This window comes from Peromyscus eremicus, chromosome 4 (assembly GCF_949786415.1).
Source record: "Peromyscus eremicus chromosome 4, PerEre_H2_v1, whole genome shotgun sequence".
NCBI classification, from domain to species: Eukaryota; Metazoa; Chordata; class Mammalia; order Rodentia; family Cricetidae; genus Peromyscus; species Peromyscus eremicus.
In genome coordinates, this window is record NC_081419.1 from 20,908,176 (window position 1) to 20,926,894 (window position 18,719).

Consider the following 18,719-nt stretch of genomic DNA (forward strand, 5'->3'; position numbering starts at 1 on the left):
AGTTTATCCTAGTCTCAGAGTCATAAATCAGCACTTTGTCCCATTCTGTTTATTAAAAAGGAGTCATTAAAGTCAAGTCCACACTCAAAGAGAGAGAAATTAATCCATATTCATTCTGTGTGCGTGCGTGTGTGGTGGTACTGTGTTCCCCAAAATATTGTGTACCTTAATAAACTTATCTGGGGTCAGAGAACAGAAAAACAAGATACTTAGGCTAGAAAATGTTAGCACACGCCTTTAATCCTAGCATTCCAGAGACAGAAATCCCTCTGGATCTCTGAGTTCAAGGCCGCATTGGAAACAGCCAGGCATGGTGACTCATGCCTTTAATCCCAGAAAGCAGCCTTTAATCCCAGGGAGTGGTAGTAGAAAGCAGAAAAGTTTATAAGGCATGAGGACCAGAAACTAGCAGCATTTGGCCTGGTTAAGCATTTGCCTAGTTAAGCATTTGGCCTGGTTAAGCATTCAGGCTTCGAGCAGCAGTTCAGCTGAGAGCCATTAGGATGAGGACACAGAAGCTTCCAGTCTGAGGAAACAGGACCAGCCGAGAGGAACTGGCAAGGTGAGATAGCTGTGGCTTGTTCTGGTACTCTGACCTTCCAGCATTTACCCCAATAACTGGCCTCTGGGTTTGATTTTATTAATAAGAACTTTTAAGATTCATGCTACATGCGTGCATGTGCATGCATGTGTGCTTGCTTATGTGTGTGCATATGGAGGCCAGATGTCAATCTCAAGTATCATTCCTCTGGAGCTGTTCACCACATGTTTTGAAACAGGGTCTCTTGCTCACCTGGGACCCACCAAACAGACTAGGTTGGCTGGACTCCCATGCTAGACAACCATTTGGCTCCCCCTCCCTAGCACTGGGATTCTAAACATATGGCACTGTGCCCGAGGTATTACTTGAGTGTTGAGGACTGTTATTTGGTCCTCATTCTTACAAGACAAGCACTTGAGCAATGGCGCCTTCCTCCCAGTTCTAACCTCTAGCTTTTTGTCATTGTTGATATTTGTCACATTGGCTTGCAGACCCGTCAGATACTGGCTCTGTTCTCATCTGGACAGTACCAGATATTCAACATTTCCAATCTGCCCCCATTTTATTTGTGTACCTTACTCTAAAGCAAAAAGTGAGATACCCACTGGTTACAGTTTACAAGCTTTGAAAATTTAAAAGAAAAATGGTGAAAACAGTGAGAAGATATGTTTTTGTCTCTGTTTGAGGCAAATCACTGTTACATTTCAGTTAAATGCAAACTTCTATATAGTCAGTCTGGGGAGCTACTGTGAGTTTGTATATAAGTGTTGCTTGGCATCAAGCCAATTTCTTTGTTCTCAGGACGTGCAATTTCAGTGCCACTGTGAGGAAATTTCTGTTTAAACATTCTGAGGAATATAATCCCCTGGACCACACTGAGGACACTCTTTCCGTTGTTTGTTTTCTTTCTTATGGCTACAGCGTCGTCCTCTGCAGGCAGCAGTCCGTGCCATTGTTCTTTCTTCCTCAAAATGTAAGAGTGCAAACTCTGAGGAGGCCTGCCCTGAAGGTGAGACCAGAGCTTGCTGGGAAACTAGAAATCCCACCCACTTCTGTATAATTATGTTCTTTGTATTTTGATATGTGGGCTGCTGTAAGAAGTTAGTGTGCTGCTTTTAGTGAGTTAGTTGGTGTTGGTCAACTGATTTTAATCAAGCTACAGTGTCACGGAGGAGCAGATATACACAGCCATTCACTTGTTAAAAGATTCGCCAACTCCTGTTCGAAGTGGCTCTGCAATGCTGCTGCAGTTGAGACTCTTGATCTTCCAAACCTTTCTCTCACACTGTCAATGAACTTTTGTTCACTAACAACGTACTCAACCCCCTTTTTGACAAAAGAGAGGACATACTGCATTTTTTGAGACTGCATCCACAATTTCGAGTTCTGTAAGTTTAGCATTGGTTTCCATTCCATTCCAAACAGGATCAGTAGTGTTAGCAAGGGAGGTGGAAGCTTCTCAAATATTTAATTCATCTATTCGGTTGTGGTTTTTAATACTATAATACATGTTATTATATGAAGTATATAGTATGAAGACACATAGTGGAGGAGTAAAAAGTCAATTTTGTTAAAATGTCATGACATTTTTTAAGTCCTTCTCATTTATTAGTTTCCTAAATATTGTTTGGTAATTTGGCTTGATTTTTTTTTAAAGTATGCAAGCATTAAGTTTTGAGCACGATGTGAAGGATTATTCTGACACTTTCAGATTTTCATATTTGCTTTTACTTGAGGTTTAACATATGTAAAAGTCATATAAAGAATATAATATTGTTGTTTAACAGTGCTGAGTCATGTAAGAAATCTCACAGATCCATCCTAAAGAAGCCAGGTGGGTGTCACAACCTGCTATGTTAGCATGTGGAGCACAGATCTAGGAGGATATAGGGCCCAAAGTCATCTTCAATAATATAGTGAGCTGGAGGCCAATCTTGGCTGAAACTTTGTCTCACAAAATCAATCAAATAAAAAACATCCTAAAGGACAAATGTAAGTTTCAATCTTAAAATAAGCCATCGGACATAGTTTGTGTGTGTGTGTGTGTGTGTGTGTGTGTGTGTGTGTGTGTGTGTGTAAACACAGAACAACATTAATCCTGAAATGCATGAGGTAGTTATCTTAACAACCTGGATCTCATTCATTTATGTTTGCGTATGTATATATGTGGGTTGAGTACATCTGTGTGTATGTTTGTGTATACACATATGTTTATTACATGTCTGTGTATCTCTGTGTAGACAATGAGAACAGTGCCAACACTGAGCTATGTGACATAGTGTTCTTAACAACCTGGATGAGTTAAGAAATTCGTAGGTTAATCCAGCACAGGTCCTGGGCAATTCTGTCCTGGCGTTTCCAGAGAGGAATAGAACTTGAGGACTCTTACATAATGAACAGATTAATTCACTGATAAAAACCACAATCTGAATAGATTAGCCAGAGATAGTTGACTGTCCTCCTAGCTCAAGCAGGCTGATCCCAGGGGCCGGTCCTCAGAAGCTGTGTGTTACCCTGCTGCCGGACTGTTGCTGTTCCTCTGTGCCATCAATGTAGCTAGCCCCAATAAAGTGAACCATTGAAGCCAAAATAAAGCCTTAGTCTTTTAAGTTGTTTTTATTAGTCATCCTGTCAAGAGAACATTAAACGTGACTAATAGCACATATAAACGGTACAGGAAATTCCCAAATGCCAGGAAATAAAAAAATCAGTCATTTTTCAAAAGGAGATTCTATACTTATAAGTATAAATGTCTTACCTGGAGAAAAATCTATCTTTGAAAATCTCAATTTCAAGAAATAATTGAGGGAAAAAAAAACCTGCCAAAAAAAGTAAGATCCAGAACAGACACTACAGCAGAAGACAGCCACTGAAACCTGGTGGGTAATATTGCACTGGCAGCTGGCAAAGCTTGTTGGGAGCACAGAGGTCCTTATACCCACAAATGACTAAAGAAACTTAATGTTAAGCACACAGCGACCTCTTCTCAATGGAGGAGATAAAAATACCTGTTTTCATGCCCAGAAGGCTAGGAATAGATTTTGTTGATGATCTCATAACCTTTGTGCTATCTGTGGACATAGACCTAGCCCACTTCGTTACAAAGGCCAATCTCACCCAAATTCTCTAGAATGATTGTCCCAGACCTTTTCTTCTCTAGCTCTTTACCCATCTTTACGGGAGATGTCATCTGTACCTTGTAGCCTGCTGAGCTCTCTGCTGTCTCGGTTGCAGACAACTAAACTCTTGGCCTTTTAGCTACAGAACCCACACTCATGGTCACGTGTACTTTGTAAAGGACTTTCTATGAAGTCACACCTTAAGCTTTATTGTGCACCTGGAATTGGACTGATTGTTACCTGGAAACCTTTTCTCAAATTGTACTGTGTTTTAAAGATGCTGACAATGAACTGCCTGGCATTAGATTCCCCAAAGTCTGATCCAGGTTAATGAAGTAAATCTGAACTGGGGTTTCATTCTCATCTCTTTGAGAATTCATTTCCCTTCCTGGATATCAGTAGAGTCCCCCTCAAAATCCCAGCATATAAAACTAGAGTATGGCTGGGCAGTGGTGGCGCATGCCTTTAATCCCAGCACTCGGGAGGCAGAGGCAGGTGGATCTCTGTGAGTTCGAGGCCTGCCTGGGCTACCAAGTGAGTCCCAGGAAAGGTGCAAAGCTACACAGAGAAACCTTGTCTCGAAAAACCAAAAAAAAAAAAAAAAAAAAACAAAAAAAAAAACAAAACTAGAGTATGCTGAGATCTTAATTTGACATTTATGCAGAAATCAGCACTATAAAATGGACATTTGCTTACACTTCCCATAGTTTTGGTAATATGTGCAAATATATATAGTATTTTATTCAATGACAGGTGAAAACCATCTCCTTTTAGCCCTCTTCACAAGAAAGTGAGACACTGCTCTGTCTTAAATAATTTCTAAATGTAAAACTTCATCATTTTCATTCATTTCATTTTTCATTTGAGAGAAATTCTCATTATAGCACAACCTAGTCTCATACTCACTAGGTAGGTAGCACATGCTAGTCTCAAACTTACTGTATAGCCCAGGCTAGCCTGGAAGTCAGCCTTCCTTAGCCTTCTATGTGTTGAGGGATAAACATGTGCTATCATATCTGGCTTTTATTCATGCAGTTTTCATGATTGGAAATATAGGTAATAAGACAAAGTGGTTGCCTAGAAAATAAATTTTAAAGTATTTACCCATCATTAAATAGTATATAATCATGAGCTCATGTGCTCATAAACAAAGCAAAACAACAACAAAACACCATTACATTAGATTTATGAACAAATGAAAGGGCTGAAATACTATGGGGAGTAGAATTTCTACAGTTTCAAGGCCCCATTTGCTAATTATACAAACCTTAAAAAACATATTCAGGTTGAATTTCTCTAAATGGTATAAGGTTTTCTTATGTTCTTTTACATATCCTGATGTTTGGAACTATAAACAAGGATCTTGTTTCTCATTTCTTGTAACATAATACAGCAATTGATAAGCTACATGGGGCATTTGGTCTTGCAGGTTGACCACATGGGTCAAAACAAAAACAAAACATCCACAAAACAAAAACCCCTCAGCAAACAACGCTTCTGTATGGGGACCACCTCTTACAGCTTACAATTTACATGAAACTCAGTTTAAAAGGAAAACTTAGCTCTCAACACATAGTTTATAACAGCAATACAGCAGAGTTGACTATTGTTTGTAGAAAACATACATTCCCCTAACTTTCTAAATCCTCCATAATACTGAACAAAAGGGATGAAAATGAGACTTGGTCATTAGAATCTGCCTATAAGATGTAACACTTCAGGGTAGAGAGAGTGATTTCAATCATTGGTCAGATGACCTTAATGTGGTTTCCATGTCCAGGCTACAAAAACAGATGAGCTAAATTCAACTGCACAGGGAAACATGCAAGCTTTTTTTACCTTAGTGCTGCAACAGAGACCAGGAAAAAATCATACAGTAGTATAATCCACACAACACTGAGGACTGATAACTAAGTGAAGTTAATTTTAATGCCAGCACTGAGTGTATAATCTGGATAATTGTAAAAGTGTGTTTTCTAAAGTTAAAAAATGAGAAAAAACCCACAGAGATGTTCAGCTTGAATGTGTCTTTGTTGCTAATGAAACGGTAACTTTGCTAGACTTTTAATAGGTCATAATTAATCAACTCCTAATCAATAAGATTCAGCCTCACCACAGAATCACTGCACTTACCCATGATGGTTAAGGCTGTAGCTTTTTTTAATTCTTCTTTCATTGACTCTATTACTTCTAAATTACCACCATCCAGGTTGCATCGGTTTATGGTTCTATTTCCGGAACTGATCCAATAAAGCTTATTCTCCACATAGTCTATCGATAGACCTGTAATTAAATTAAACAACTTAAACATAATAACAGTCAGTCAAATTGCAATATTCACTTACCATCTCCTGATTGTAGGGGAAAGTAGGTTGAAAGTTCACATTTTGGTCTTGGAAAATAAGACCTGGCTAATAGGAAGCTAGATATATGGTGTCTTCACTAACTGAGGGGCATTAGAGTTTCACAGGCAACTTCCCGGTAGCTACCGATGAAAATAATCATGACATTGAAAGGAATGTCACCTCCATTTTACAGATAAGGAAACCGATACCCAGGAAGCTAAGAAACCTGTGTTCTCAGCACAGACATCTGCAATTACTGGCATGTTCCCCACAGTCACGGTTCACACTGAAACAATGTCTCTGTGCATCCATGTTGGCCACTGAGCCCATCATGATGCAGCTTGTGGACAGATGTTCAGATGTGGCAGCAAACTGTTCCTGAGATCAACTCCAGGTATGAACAAGCCTCATACAGTCCTTCCAAAGCAAACAAAGAACAGAAACATGACCACGAGGAAACACATCAACACACAGGAGAAAGTGGGAGAGATTGCCAGGAGTTCAAGTGCATTAAGACGGTGAGACGTCACCGGGCAGTCTTTGACTCCAGTGAGTCACAGATTAGAGTGGACTAAGGTGTCAGCACCGTTCCACACCAGGAACCATCCAGCTCACCTGCATGAGGTTTTGCCTGTGGACTGTCTCAGTTTCTGGGAGAAACTGGAAATATTCACCCATAGAATCACAATGCAAAAAGTCAGGCATTATGGAGATTAGAGTTTTTAGACATTTTTTTGAGGACCACAATCAGGTGATTAATTTTAACTACTAAGAAAATTAGTTAAAATAACAAATAATAATAATAATAATAATAAACATATTAGGTATGATATTTCAGGATAAAAGTCTTCCCTATCCAGTTTGTTTAAGAATGTCAACATGGCCCTTTACAGACTCTCTGCCACCTGGGCATGCCATGTCTGTAGAAATCAGATAATAGGACCATATTTTCAGAACTGGCTTCTGCTTAAGCATCTGTCTGATGATGTTAAGGCAATACAAAGAATTAAATAAACATAGACTGTTATAGAGAATCTTTTCTAAAATGTGCAGTTTGTCTGTGCCAATGAGGATTCTAAATTGCATCTGACAGTCAAGCCAAGGCCCCAGGGAGCTGCATTTTTACATGGCTGTTTCTGTCCTCGAGGTCCCCAGCTGAACTGAGTGTTGGCATTTTGCCCTTGGTTTGAAGGCAAGAACTGTTACAAGCACACACAGAAAGGCCTCTGTTAGACTTCCTAAGATGTAGTGTCTGAAGGCAATACATCATATTGTGACCTCTTTATCTATGGACCCAAGGGACACATTTCTTTCAGGGCCATGTGCCAGAAAAAGGTATATATGGGAAATATAAAATTTTAACTGATCATATTTCTGTCTTGGCTTTGGCTGGAAGAAAAAACACAGAGTCAGATTTGTGAGCCATCTCCAGTAGTTGTAAAAAGATTGCATCTACACTATCAGTTTTAGTCTCACATTGATAGACTAATCTATTAGTTTCTTTCCCCTGGAATATAGAAATCAATACTCTAGCCTAGCCTTTCTTACAGAATGTATTTGTTTAACTTTCTTTAATCTCCTTTTTGGAAGGAAGGTGAGCTTTCAGATTGAACATACCTAACTCCAAATTAACCCACAGTGACTGAACTTCTCAGCCACTACATACTCTCCAGTCTCACGAGTATGTGTTGTATAATGTGGAATTCAGCAGAAAATGAAGTGAAAGTTAGGCCACTGAATTCCAGAGTCAATTATTCAGTCTCTGCTTGTGGGGAGTATGTGCACACAAGAAAAGGACTCTGTCACAATCAGCCGATTGTTTGGTACTCACAAAAGATAATCTGTTAGCAGAAAATGGATTATTTAATTAAATATATTATAAAAACTGTAAGATGCCTAAAAGGAGTTTTTCTTGAAGTTAAGGCATACTCACAAATGAACAATTTACTACTAATTACATATGTATCTATTTATTTTTGTAGTACTTCAGACTGAATCATAAATTCACACCTGTTGGGTCTACCCTGAGCTACACCCTTAGCATTACCAACTGACTGACTAGTTCTGTTTTGACAGGGTCTTGCTTCACATCCCAGAATGCCCTGAAACTTGAAACCTCCTGCCTAGGCCTCTTTAAATACAGATATTAAAAGTAGAGGCCAGAGAGCTGGGGGTGTGGGGAGATAGTTCAGCCAGTAAAGTGTCTGTTGAGCAAGTTTGAGAACTTCAATATGATATTAGAACTCAGGTAAAACAGCCAGGTGTGGTAATGTGTACTTATAATCCCAGTGATGGGAAGATAGAGACAGGTAAATATATGGCCAATCTACTTTATTTGTCAGCTACAGGTAAGTGAGAGATCCTACACCCATAAACATGAGATCTATACCTAAGGTGGACCTCTGGACTGAGACATGTGTACAAAAGTGTATATACATACGTGCTCATACATACCCACAATAATAAAATAAAAGTGTGGGCCAAAATGTCTAGAAAAGTGTACTAGAATTTTAAATATGCATTACTTATACCTAAACAGTATGAGAAATAGAAGGAAAGGGAATGATACTCTATGTCTACTTGTATGGCTTAGGCTTTCGCACATCTCTTGGGGGTTAAACAGTTCCAGATGAGTGACTTTAAAATTTACAAAAGTTTCTAGCTTGATCTGTGTACATATCAGATAAATGCCACCTAGACGATCCATATATATTGCCTCTTGTTAAGTAGTTAAGTATACTAGTAAAATGTGTGTATACTGGTGAGTGTGTTCACTTCTTTCTTCTAATTTTTTGGATTTTTTTTTTTTTTTTTTTTTTTTTTTTTTTTTTTGCAAGACAGAGTTTCTCTGTGTCACCTTTGATGTCCTGAAACTTGCTCTGTAGACCAGGCTGACCTCGACCTCACAGAGATCCTCCTGAGTGTCACCACTGCCTGATCATTTCCTTGTTTAAAACATAGAAGTGAAATCCTCTACAAGTTCTGTTATAAATTTAGGACGTTGGGAAACAGGCCAAAGAGACAGCTCAGCTGGTAAAGGCATTTGTCTCGTGTGACTGCAGATCTGGGTTTGATCACCCACAAAAGGTAGGAGAGGTTGGCTCTGTAAAGTTGTCCTCTGATTCCACACTGGAGCCATGGTATGTACAGCCTTGCACACATATCATACATGCATAAACAGTAATTAATTCATTTAAAAAGAAATTAGTGAACTCTGTTTTAATATACTGATACAAGAATGTTCAGAAGTATTTGTGATTTATTAATATGTGTGCTTTTACATCATGAGTTTTTTTTTCACTTGTCAACAATATATACTGAAGTCCTAGCATCACTGAAAACTACATTGACATATGCACTTACTAAACAGTTTCTGAGTCATATCATTTTGTGCTAATACGTCAGACAATAAATCATTAAACAGTGAAGTAATAGCCATTTAATGTGACCAAAAGTAGTCAATGGTGCTCGAATGTGAAATCAATTGCCATGAGAAAATAGGTCAAATGTGAGAATGTTTGCAAAGCTTTCCTGGAATGTATATAGAGGAATATAATTATGCTACATCTTTACAGATAAATGCATCATACTGCTAGATTAAGGTAGTCACTCAATTACTTGCCTACCTGGTGAAGTGTGATGTTTTTATTTATAATTTTATTACAATAAAATAAGTAAAAATGTTAAGAGATTCTTTAAAAAGTATCAATATCATTATAGTCTCCTTCTATAAAATATTAACATCATGAGGGTCTAGTTATCAGAAAAAGAAACATAGATTAAGGGACACAATAAGAAAAAGAAGAAAAAGTCATGACTTAAATTGAAAAACATTATAAAAAGTAAAATATTTACCTTTTCCTAACTCTCCTAGTAATATAAAAGCTGAATTGATATCTATGCTTGAATTCTCACATCCCTTAATACATTCTAAATAAACTCCCTTCATATATTATTTTACTTGAACATTTTTCATTTAGGAAGACCATATTAATTTTCTGAAAGAATATAATTTACCAAACTGATGTAATTGTTCACATTACAGGTATAATACACACTTTGGTAGAGAAAATGCCACAATACTTTTAAATAACATTTAAATTCATATTTCTTTTATTATTAATAATGTGTTTTAAGTATTGTAGCAATTATAACTGCATAGTTCATTTTATGTATTTTCTTTTTTAAAGACATAAAAATTAAATCAGTATATAAGGGATCATAATGAAAATGTAAGGGTGTAAAAAGGTATTTTTAATATTAAGACTTTGGAAAGACGGATATTACACAATATTTTCTATTATATACCAAATTTCTTTTTTTATCTTTTTTTTAATTTATTTTATAATTTAATTTAATTCTACATATCAGGCATGGATTCCCTTGTTCTCCCCCCTCCCGCCCCCCCCTTCCCCCCAGCCTACCCTCCATTCCCATCTCCTCCAGGGCAAAGACTCCCCTGAGGATTGAGTTCAGCCTGGTAGATTCAGTCCGGACAGGTCCAGTCCCCTCCTCCCAGGCTGAGCCAAGTGTCCCTGTATAAGCCCCAGGTTTCAAACAGCCAACTTATGCACTGAGTACAGGACGTGGTCCCACTGCCTGAAAGTTCTCCTCCCTGTTTCTGAGTTATCACCACCTATAACACTATTAAAAAAAACACTAAAACCCAGATCTGACACAAAAAGTTCAAATTGAGATGCCCAATGATTAGCCCTGTTCCTCTGACATATGGGATGGTGGTACTGGAGCAGTGCCAGCCTAACTGCTCGCCCACTGCACCTTCATGGACCACTCTGTACTTCCTGGGAACACTCTAATGTTAACTTTAATGACTGTTCTGGTGAAATCCAAGCATTCTCTGTGCTGCAAGACTCTGTTCTCTTTTAAGTGATGACAATATAAGGGACAATTTTGCAGTGGTGTTCTAGATGGACTTACTTCCCCATGGTCAGTTAGTAATAAGATGATGCACTGGACAGGGGATATTGCTTGATGGGTAAAGTGTTAATCACATGAGAAGAAGGACCTGGGCCACCCTCAACACCCATTTAAAAAGCCAGGCATTGTGGAGCATACATGTAATCTCATGGTTAGGAAAGTGAAGACAGGCAGATTGCTGGGGATTGGGACTCTTTTGCTAGGCAGCCAAGTGTAATCCATGAACTGCAGGTTCAAGTGAGAGACGATATTCCAAAAAGCAAGGTGGCCAGTTCCCGAGGAACAATATCCAGGTATAATACCCTCCATACTTACTCACATGCACATGCACAATAACACACACACACACACACACACACACAGAGAGAGAGAGAGAGAGAGAGAGAGAGAGAGAGAGAGAGAGAGAGAGAGAGAGAATACATTATGGCCCCCCTAGCTTTCAATAAACATCCAGTATTCACTATAAGCAAGTTTCATTACATATATTTAAAGCTAAATCATGTTGAAAACTTGTACCCATCTCTCTGGTAATCACAACAGCTGATAACTGCAGATGATTTGATTATTATAAATAGATTGCCCTTTTCCATGCTAGAAAATGAATGTAATCCTAGTTCTCAGGAGTATGATTCAGGATTGTGTTCAATGCCAGCCTGGACCCATGTTTCAAACAAAACAGAGGGTCCTCTACATAATTTTGATTATAAAGCAAACACTTGACAACCTTTTCTGTGAAAGGTGATAAAAGCTACACTTGCATCTGGAGAAAGCATTTGTAACCCACATAACCAACAACAGGCAAGTATGAATAACAGAAGTATCAGATTCAAGAGTCTAAGAAGTGCCAAGAAAACATGCTAAAACTCAAACAGAAGACAATACACAGACGGCAAATGGGCCCATGAGAAGATGTTCAATAACATAAGAAATTCAAATTCAGATTGTAATGAGTACTATTATGCGTCTATCAGAATGGCTGAACTAAAAGTTATTGAGGAAGCTAAGTGCTCATCACTGACATGCTACAGCTGGGAATGTGAAATGATAGAGCCACTGTGGAAAACCAACAGGAGTAGCTTTAAAAGCCGAGTATAGGCCTGAGCCAATGGCTCGGTGGCAAAATCTCTGGCCCCACAGGCATGAGAACAGGACTTACAAGCCCCAGATCTCAGGCAGGTGAAGCCAGGCAGAAATGACTGGCACCTGTAGTCCCAGCGCTACCAGGAAGAGACCTTGTCTCAGTAAATAACATGAAGAGCGATTGAAGAAGACAACCAGTGTCAACTTCAGGCCTCCACATGCATGCACACATTCACTCACTTGCACCTATACGCACAACTGTGCTCACACAAATGAAAACATAATACACACGTACGTACATAAGAAGCAACAAATACATAAAACTTAAGAATATTATCACCTAATGACTCAATAATTGCATACCTGGAGATTTATGCCAGAAAAAAAATAACAAAAACTTTACAAACAAAAACTTGTACTTGAATGTTTAGAGTAACTGAATTATAAATCGCAGAACTGTAACCACTGAAGTTTTCCTAGGGTTATGGAATGCTACACAGACAAAACAGAGAGCAAATTGTTATTACAAATGAAACAAGGCCAGGGATTCCACAGAAAGAAATCTGCAATGAAAATCCAGTCTCAGAAGATTGCGTGACCACAGTATGAAGCTTCATTTCTACGTGGGGAAGCAGAGGTTCAATGTCAAGAGGGAAGCGGAGGGAGTTACAAAGGGATAAGGTGAAGAGCTGTTGTGCTGGTGGATACAGCCATGTACACACAGCATCACATTCTGTAGACCTGAATAACCAAACACAAAGCGAGACAAACAGAACTGAGTAATCGGAGTAAGGAGGGCAAACTGCACTGCAGTCGCTGTCTTGGTTGTGACATTGCATTGTTGGTTCTGTGTAATTTTCCAGCTGGAGAGCATTGCTTAAAGTTTACACGAGAGAGCTGCCTGCATTAATTTTTAAATATTTCTAAGACTATATTTACATAATTTTCCCATTCCCTTTACTCCCAGCAACTTTCCCATGTTTTCTCCCCTTGTTCTCTTTTAAGTTCATGACCTCTTTTTGATTAATTTGTTTTATATATATGAATATTTAAAATATACATATGAATTCTTAAATACAAAAATACTACCTGTTCTGTCTGTGCAATGTTACATGTGTGTATATGGTTTTCAGGGATCACTATTTGGTATTGTATTATGAGTTTATATGCTTTGCCTTAAAGAAAACTATTGTCCTCTGCTCTCAACATTTCTTAATTGCCTCTAGTTCTTTATCTAGGGTTGAAGACTTCTGGCCTTTTCCTTTCTGTTTTATCGTGTGTACAGTCATACCATAGTCCTTGTTCAGGTTATGTTTAGGCAATCATATTGTTCAAACTTCAAGAGTGTAACTTCTTTGACATTCCTAGGAAAAAAATCTCACAGAAAATTTCCTGTTCCTACGGCTTCTAAAATCTTCCTGCCCTCTTCAGCAATGTTTCCTGAGCCGTAGGTTCAGGAGTTCTATTGTGCATATTTCCACTGTAGCTGGGATCTCCAACTCTGCATTTTGATTGGCTATTGTTTCTGTAATAGCCTCTCTCGATTATAAAGAGAAGTTGCATTGATGAGGGGTGTGAGCTACACTTATCCATGGGTGTAAGATAAATATTTATAATGTAGTTAGGGAATATGTTGGTTTAGTAAAGAGGCAGTTTTAGATTCTCCTCCAGGACCCATGACCTCACTAGCTCCAGGTAGCCAGGTTTCCAGTACCAGTCATGTTCTGTATTGTTGAGTGAGCCTTCATCCAATTAGAAAGCTGTTGGCTACCACCAAGGTATGTGTGCCGCTACTGTACCCTTATAGTGCCATGCTGGTCATTGTGGTTCATAGGCATCATATCCGGGTAGACTATTCATTGCTTCCCTTGTTTAGCAGCCTTCATGTTACCTTCTTGTACCATGAAAGCTAGTCCTCAAGATAGGAGGCTTTCAGGTTAGACAAAGCTCAAGCACACTGCGTTCTGTATTCAAAGTGTTTGGTGTCTTCAGCAACTGGGACTTACTTTCCACCTTTGGGCGGGGTAGTAGGTGGGGACAACCAAGGGCGATAGCAATAACCTATGATGTTTGAGGCGCTTCATAGACAACCCTGACTAAAAACTCAAAAGATTATTTTTCTGCATCATTTTTTTCAGATATTAGTACTATTTATTTACATTTTATGTCTGCATTTACAATATTTTATAGATGGCAAATGTTTTCATTTTTTATGAAAGGCATTTCTATGCAATGATTTTTATAAATGCACTTGAATATGAAAGTATCTCATAAAGTTTTCCGTGTTTTGAAAGGCATACCATCAACTGAATAGAATTCACCAATCTAATTTTTCCTGGACTAAACTATTCTCCACTTGACCTATGATGTGCCCTGTGTTAAGTACTAATCAATACTGTGTGGAATATCTGGGAGGAGTCGATGGACTAATTTTTGTTACATATCTTCTCAGGCTAAGATTCAGATCACTTCCATCACCTTCATATAAAATATTTTACTTTGCACAGTTTATTGTTTATGTCAGGCATATTTATTGTTTATGTCTAGGTGACTGATAAACATTATGAGCCTTGTGGAAATAATAAATGAAAAATGGAAAACCAGAATCAATGATAAGATTTTGCATTTTTGTTTACGAGAACTGGTTTAATTTAAAAGCATTTTAACAGTTTATATAGCCATTATTTTGCATTTGTCAAAGTTATAATTTTATAGCTTAAGAAATTCAAAAGTAAAAATTGTAAAACACTGTTATATCATTCTATTGATTTTTAATTGTAGTTCCTGGCAATCTAATGTTGAGCATTCTCCTCAGTCATTATTTTTTCCCCCTTCTGGATGCTCATGTAGCAGATTTAGTTTGTATACATCTCATGCTCATTCAGATCTTATTTTGGGTTCTCCCTCCCTCAAAGAACAAGATCTTCCCCCTCTTCTGTTACTTCTTTTTAAGTCTCAAATCGTGTTATTCTTTTTTATTATGATTTTACATTACTTCTGAGTATGATTGTTTTGCTTACATGTATGTCTGTGCACCATATGTGTTCCTGGTGTCAGTAGAGAGCACCAGATCTCCTGGGACTGGAATGGCAGACTATTGTGAATGGCTATATGGGTGCTGGGAATCAAACTGAGGTTTTCTGCAAGAGCAGCCAATGCTCTTAACCACTGAGTCATATATCCAGCCCCAAGTTCCTGGCTTTTTTGTTTGTTTGTTTTGTTTTTTACAACTGTAGTTTACAAAGCTAATATACTATTGGCAGTTTTTTGTTTGTTTGTTTGTTTTTTCAAGACAGGGTTTCTCTGTGTAGCTTTGCGCCTTTCCTGGGACTCACTTGGTAGCCCAGGCTGGCCTCGAACTCACAGAAATCTGCCTGCCTCTGCTTCCCAAGTGCTGGGATTAAAGGTGTGTGTCACCACCGCCCGGCCTTTTTTTTTTTTTTTTTTTCTTTTTTTTTTTTTAACAAAAGCATAGTTTTTATGATTAAGGTTTTGCTGAAATTTCTAAACATCATTAATTTGGCTATAGCTTCTTTCTTTGTTTTTACTACTTCGGTTTTCCCAGCAGATACTGGGAATACATTATTTTGATTTTACATCTTTATATTGTCCAGCACTTAACACTAATGGATTATTTTAATGGTTTTTGGCTGAAAGGATGTTATTTGTAATTATCTGTTATTTTTCCTTAATTGAAAAATTACTTTCCTGAGGATAGGTATGATTGCTTGATTTCGGTATCTGGAATCTAGAATGTACCACACGAAATTTTTTTAAGTAAGATTTTATTGTATGTAACAATTGAACAATTACTAAGTGAATAATAATATTAGTGTACAATAAGTGCAAATTATTTGTCTGTATATATTAATAATTATAATAACATTGTCAAGTTATCTGGCCAGTGTTCCTATTTTTTAATATTTTTGGTATATTTAGCTTTATATATTAATTACATTTTATACATAAAAGTGAATTGCTGAGAAGTGAAATTTCAGGTACAACAGATCATTATATTGAGTAAAAAATAGTAGTTATGTTTTTAATATCTTGCTTTAAAAATCATGGCCCTTTAACTCATTTTATGTCATAAAATGTTCTTGGAAACCTTACCCACGTATATATTATAAAATTTGTTAACACAAAACATGGATTGCAATTATTAAATAATAGAAAGTGGTTGGTAGAGTTCAAGAAGGTATATTACAAGTTTATGTAAATAAATGGCCTATGATTGTGATTATATTAAAAACAAAAGAGATTACCAAAGAGCTAAAATATATAGTATTCTAGATTCTTTTTTTTTTTTTTTTTTTTTTTTTTTTTTTTGGTTTTTCGAGACAAGGTTTCTCTGTGTAGCTTTGCGCCTTTCCTGGAACTCACTTGGTAGCCCAGGCTGGCCTCGAACTCACAGAGATCTGCCTGGCTCTGCCTCCCAAGTGCTGGGATTAAAGGCGTGCGCCACCACCGCCCGGCAGTATTCTAGATTCTTAAGAATAATGCATGGAGAGTGATGCTGACTGACAAGGCAAGTTGCTTTCTTTCAGGATTACAGGATAAAATTTATAATCTGAGCACATTTTAAGAACAGAAACTACTTTATATGCCAAACTAAAATTTTCTGTCATTGTAAACTGCTCTAAGTCCTTAAATTCATTCAAGACTGAGTAATAATTCAATTAAAAAAACTTCATTCAATATTTAATTTTTAATTCATCAATAGATAATTGGAATATTGGTTTGTATTTAAAAGAAATAAAGTTATTCAGCTCAAACTGTTGCAGGCTGCAATCACTCCATCTCCAATAGCGCATGTGAATAAAACGTGAGCTGGATATTTTGATATGAGTATGAATTTTTATGTGAATTATGTCACACATACAAATGGAGCAGCAATCAAGCAAAGAATCAGTAAATTACAATAACAACACAAGTCTACATTCTGGATAGTCCAGGGTGTCAATTTCCTACAATTAAATACTAGAATTTAAGGTTTCAGAAATAATGAACTGTGAATCACAGTATGTAGAGGCGAGAGGATTTTTGCATAGTCTTGCTTGCTCCAAAAGCCCTCTGCTGTACCCTAATTGGCTTCTATTTCTCGTGGGTAGCAAGGCTCTGGAAATTTCTTCCTGCCCACGCTTCACGGGATTCTGTGATATTTTTTTCCTGCTCTTCTCTTGAAGTAGGATGAATGAAACTCGGTAGAATGCTACTCAATGAAATCAAGCTCTCGATGAAGGATGAATATGACTTTGGAAACATTTGGTTTTGATTCCTAACATAAACTTTTGTTTCAAACACTAACTTCTTTCAAGGAGCCATAGTTTGTGAATGAATGAGATATCTGAATGACCCTCTAGAGACTGGCTGCTGTGTGTAATTAACATAAAAAAATCTGCAAGTTGTTTGAGAATTCTCAGTGCATAGATAGAAGTCACCGTGGATATTTTTAATTGCAAAGTGTAGCAGAGGTCCCGGACTGCGGTGATACAAAAGCATATCTTTGTGGTTGGAAGGAAGTGCAGCAACATTTGTCAGAAGCCAATGCTTCTGTACAGATATGCGATCTGCACTTCATATTCTGCAATATTAAATAAAGCATGCCAGCAATATCCAGGAGATAAAAATCACCAAACAGAGGATTTCATCTCCTAGTCACCTTGTTCTCTTCATGACTATTGTCTGAGGAAAGTAGCAGGAAGGCAGAGAAGCCAGAATTTACTCAGAAAGGCTCATCATTAAATAATAGTTCTAATTGCTTACAATAAGTAAGTAAAGCTATCAGTAAATAATGCAATAATAAATGTCCTTATGTTGTACTTCACGGTATAACTGTCATGCGCATCAGCAAAAAAATGGCTGTATTTATTTTTTCACACATTAGTACATGCGTTCACAAGACCATAGAATTCCAATTTAGAAAGTGTCTCAGGGGACTAGTTCTGATAGCACTTTCCAAGTGAAATACCGCAGCATGGATTCTTCAAGAAGTATTTCCTCATACAGCTTAACCTTGACTTTACGTTAAAAAGAAGTTTGTATGTAAAAGTACAAAACTATTTTATCAAGTTACTTCTCTCATAATTTAAATATTTCATAAATATAAGAAAAAGCAGTTATACTGATGATTTTTAAAAATAAAAATATTGCATTCTGAAATTCTTTATTATTTTGTCTCAGTTGATGTAAATTATTGAACAGATTCTAAGAAATGGTTCAAGAAATAGTAGTTAAAACATTATGACAAAAGAAAATCAGATAATAAGCACTATGCTTTGAATTTATTTTAGACACTATGAAAACTGTTGAAAAGATAAAAATATTACAACTAATAGGATTGGCATAAATGAGGGATTATTGTAATAGATCTTTTTTTCTTTGTTTCCTGTGCTATGAGGCTTTATCAATAAGAGGATAACAATTAACACAGTCTCAGCCTATTGTTTATTGTGTGAGATATCTCTGGTTGAGGTTTTAATCAAAGCCAAATGGTTAAGAGTGTAACAAAGGAGGGAGAGGAATGAGCAAGCATAACAAATGCCTACAGAACGTTTAGAAGCCAAGTCTTTCCACTTTTGCCTTCCAATCTAATCATGCATTTGTTGTTTATAGTTTTTCACACCACTCTTCAGGAAAATGGCTGCATGATACAAGTCTACTAGCCTTCCTTGTTTCCTGCTCAGGAGTCAACCA

At 37.3% G+C, this 18,719-nt stretch overlaps 1 protein-coding gene across 1 annotated transcript in view; it reads right to left on the bottom strand.

The window, feature by feature from the left end:
* The window catches only part of Lrp1b (LDL receptor related protein 1B), a 1,617,914-nt gene that overhangs the window by 605,391 nt on the left and 993,804 nt on the right, over positions 1 to 18,719 (bottom strand). The window contains exon 32 of the mRNA XM_059258831.1: positions 5,794 to 5,943. Coding sequence (XP_059114814.1) covers positions 5,794 to 5,943 — 150 coding nt within the window. The remainder of the gene's footprint in view (positions 1 to 5,793; positions 5,944 to 18,719) is intronic.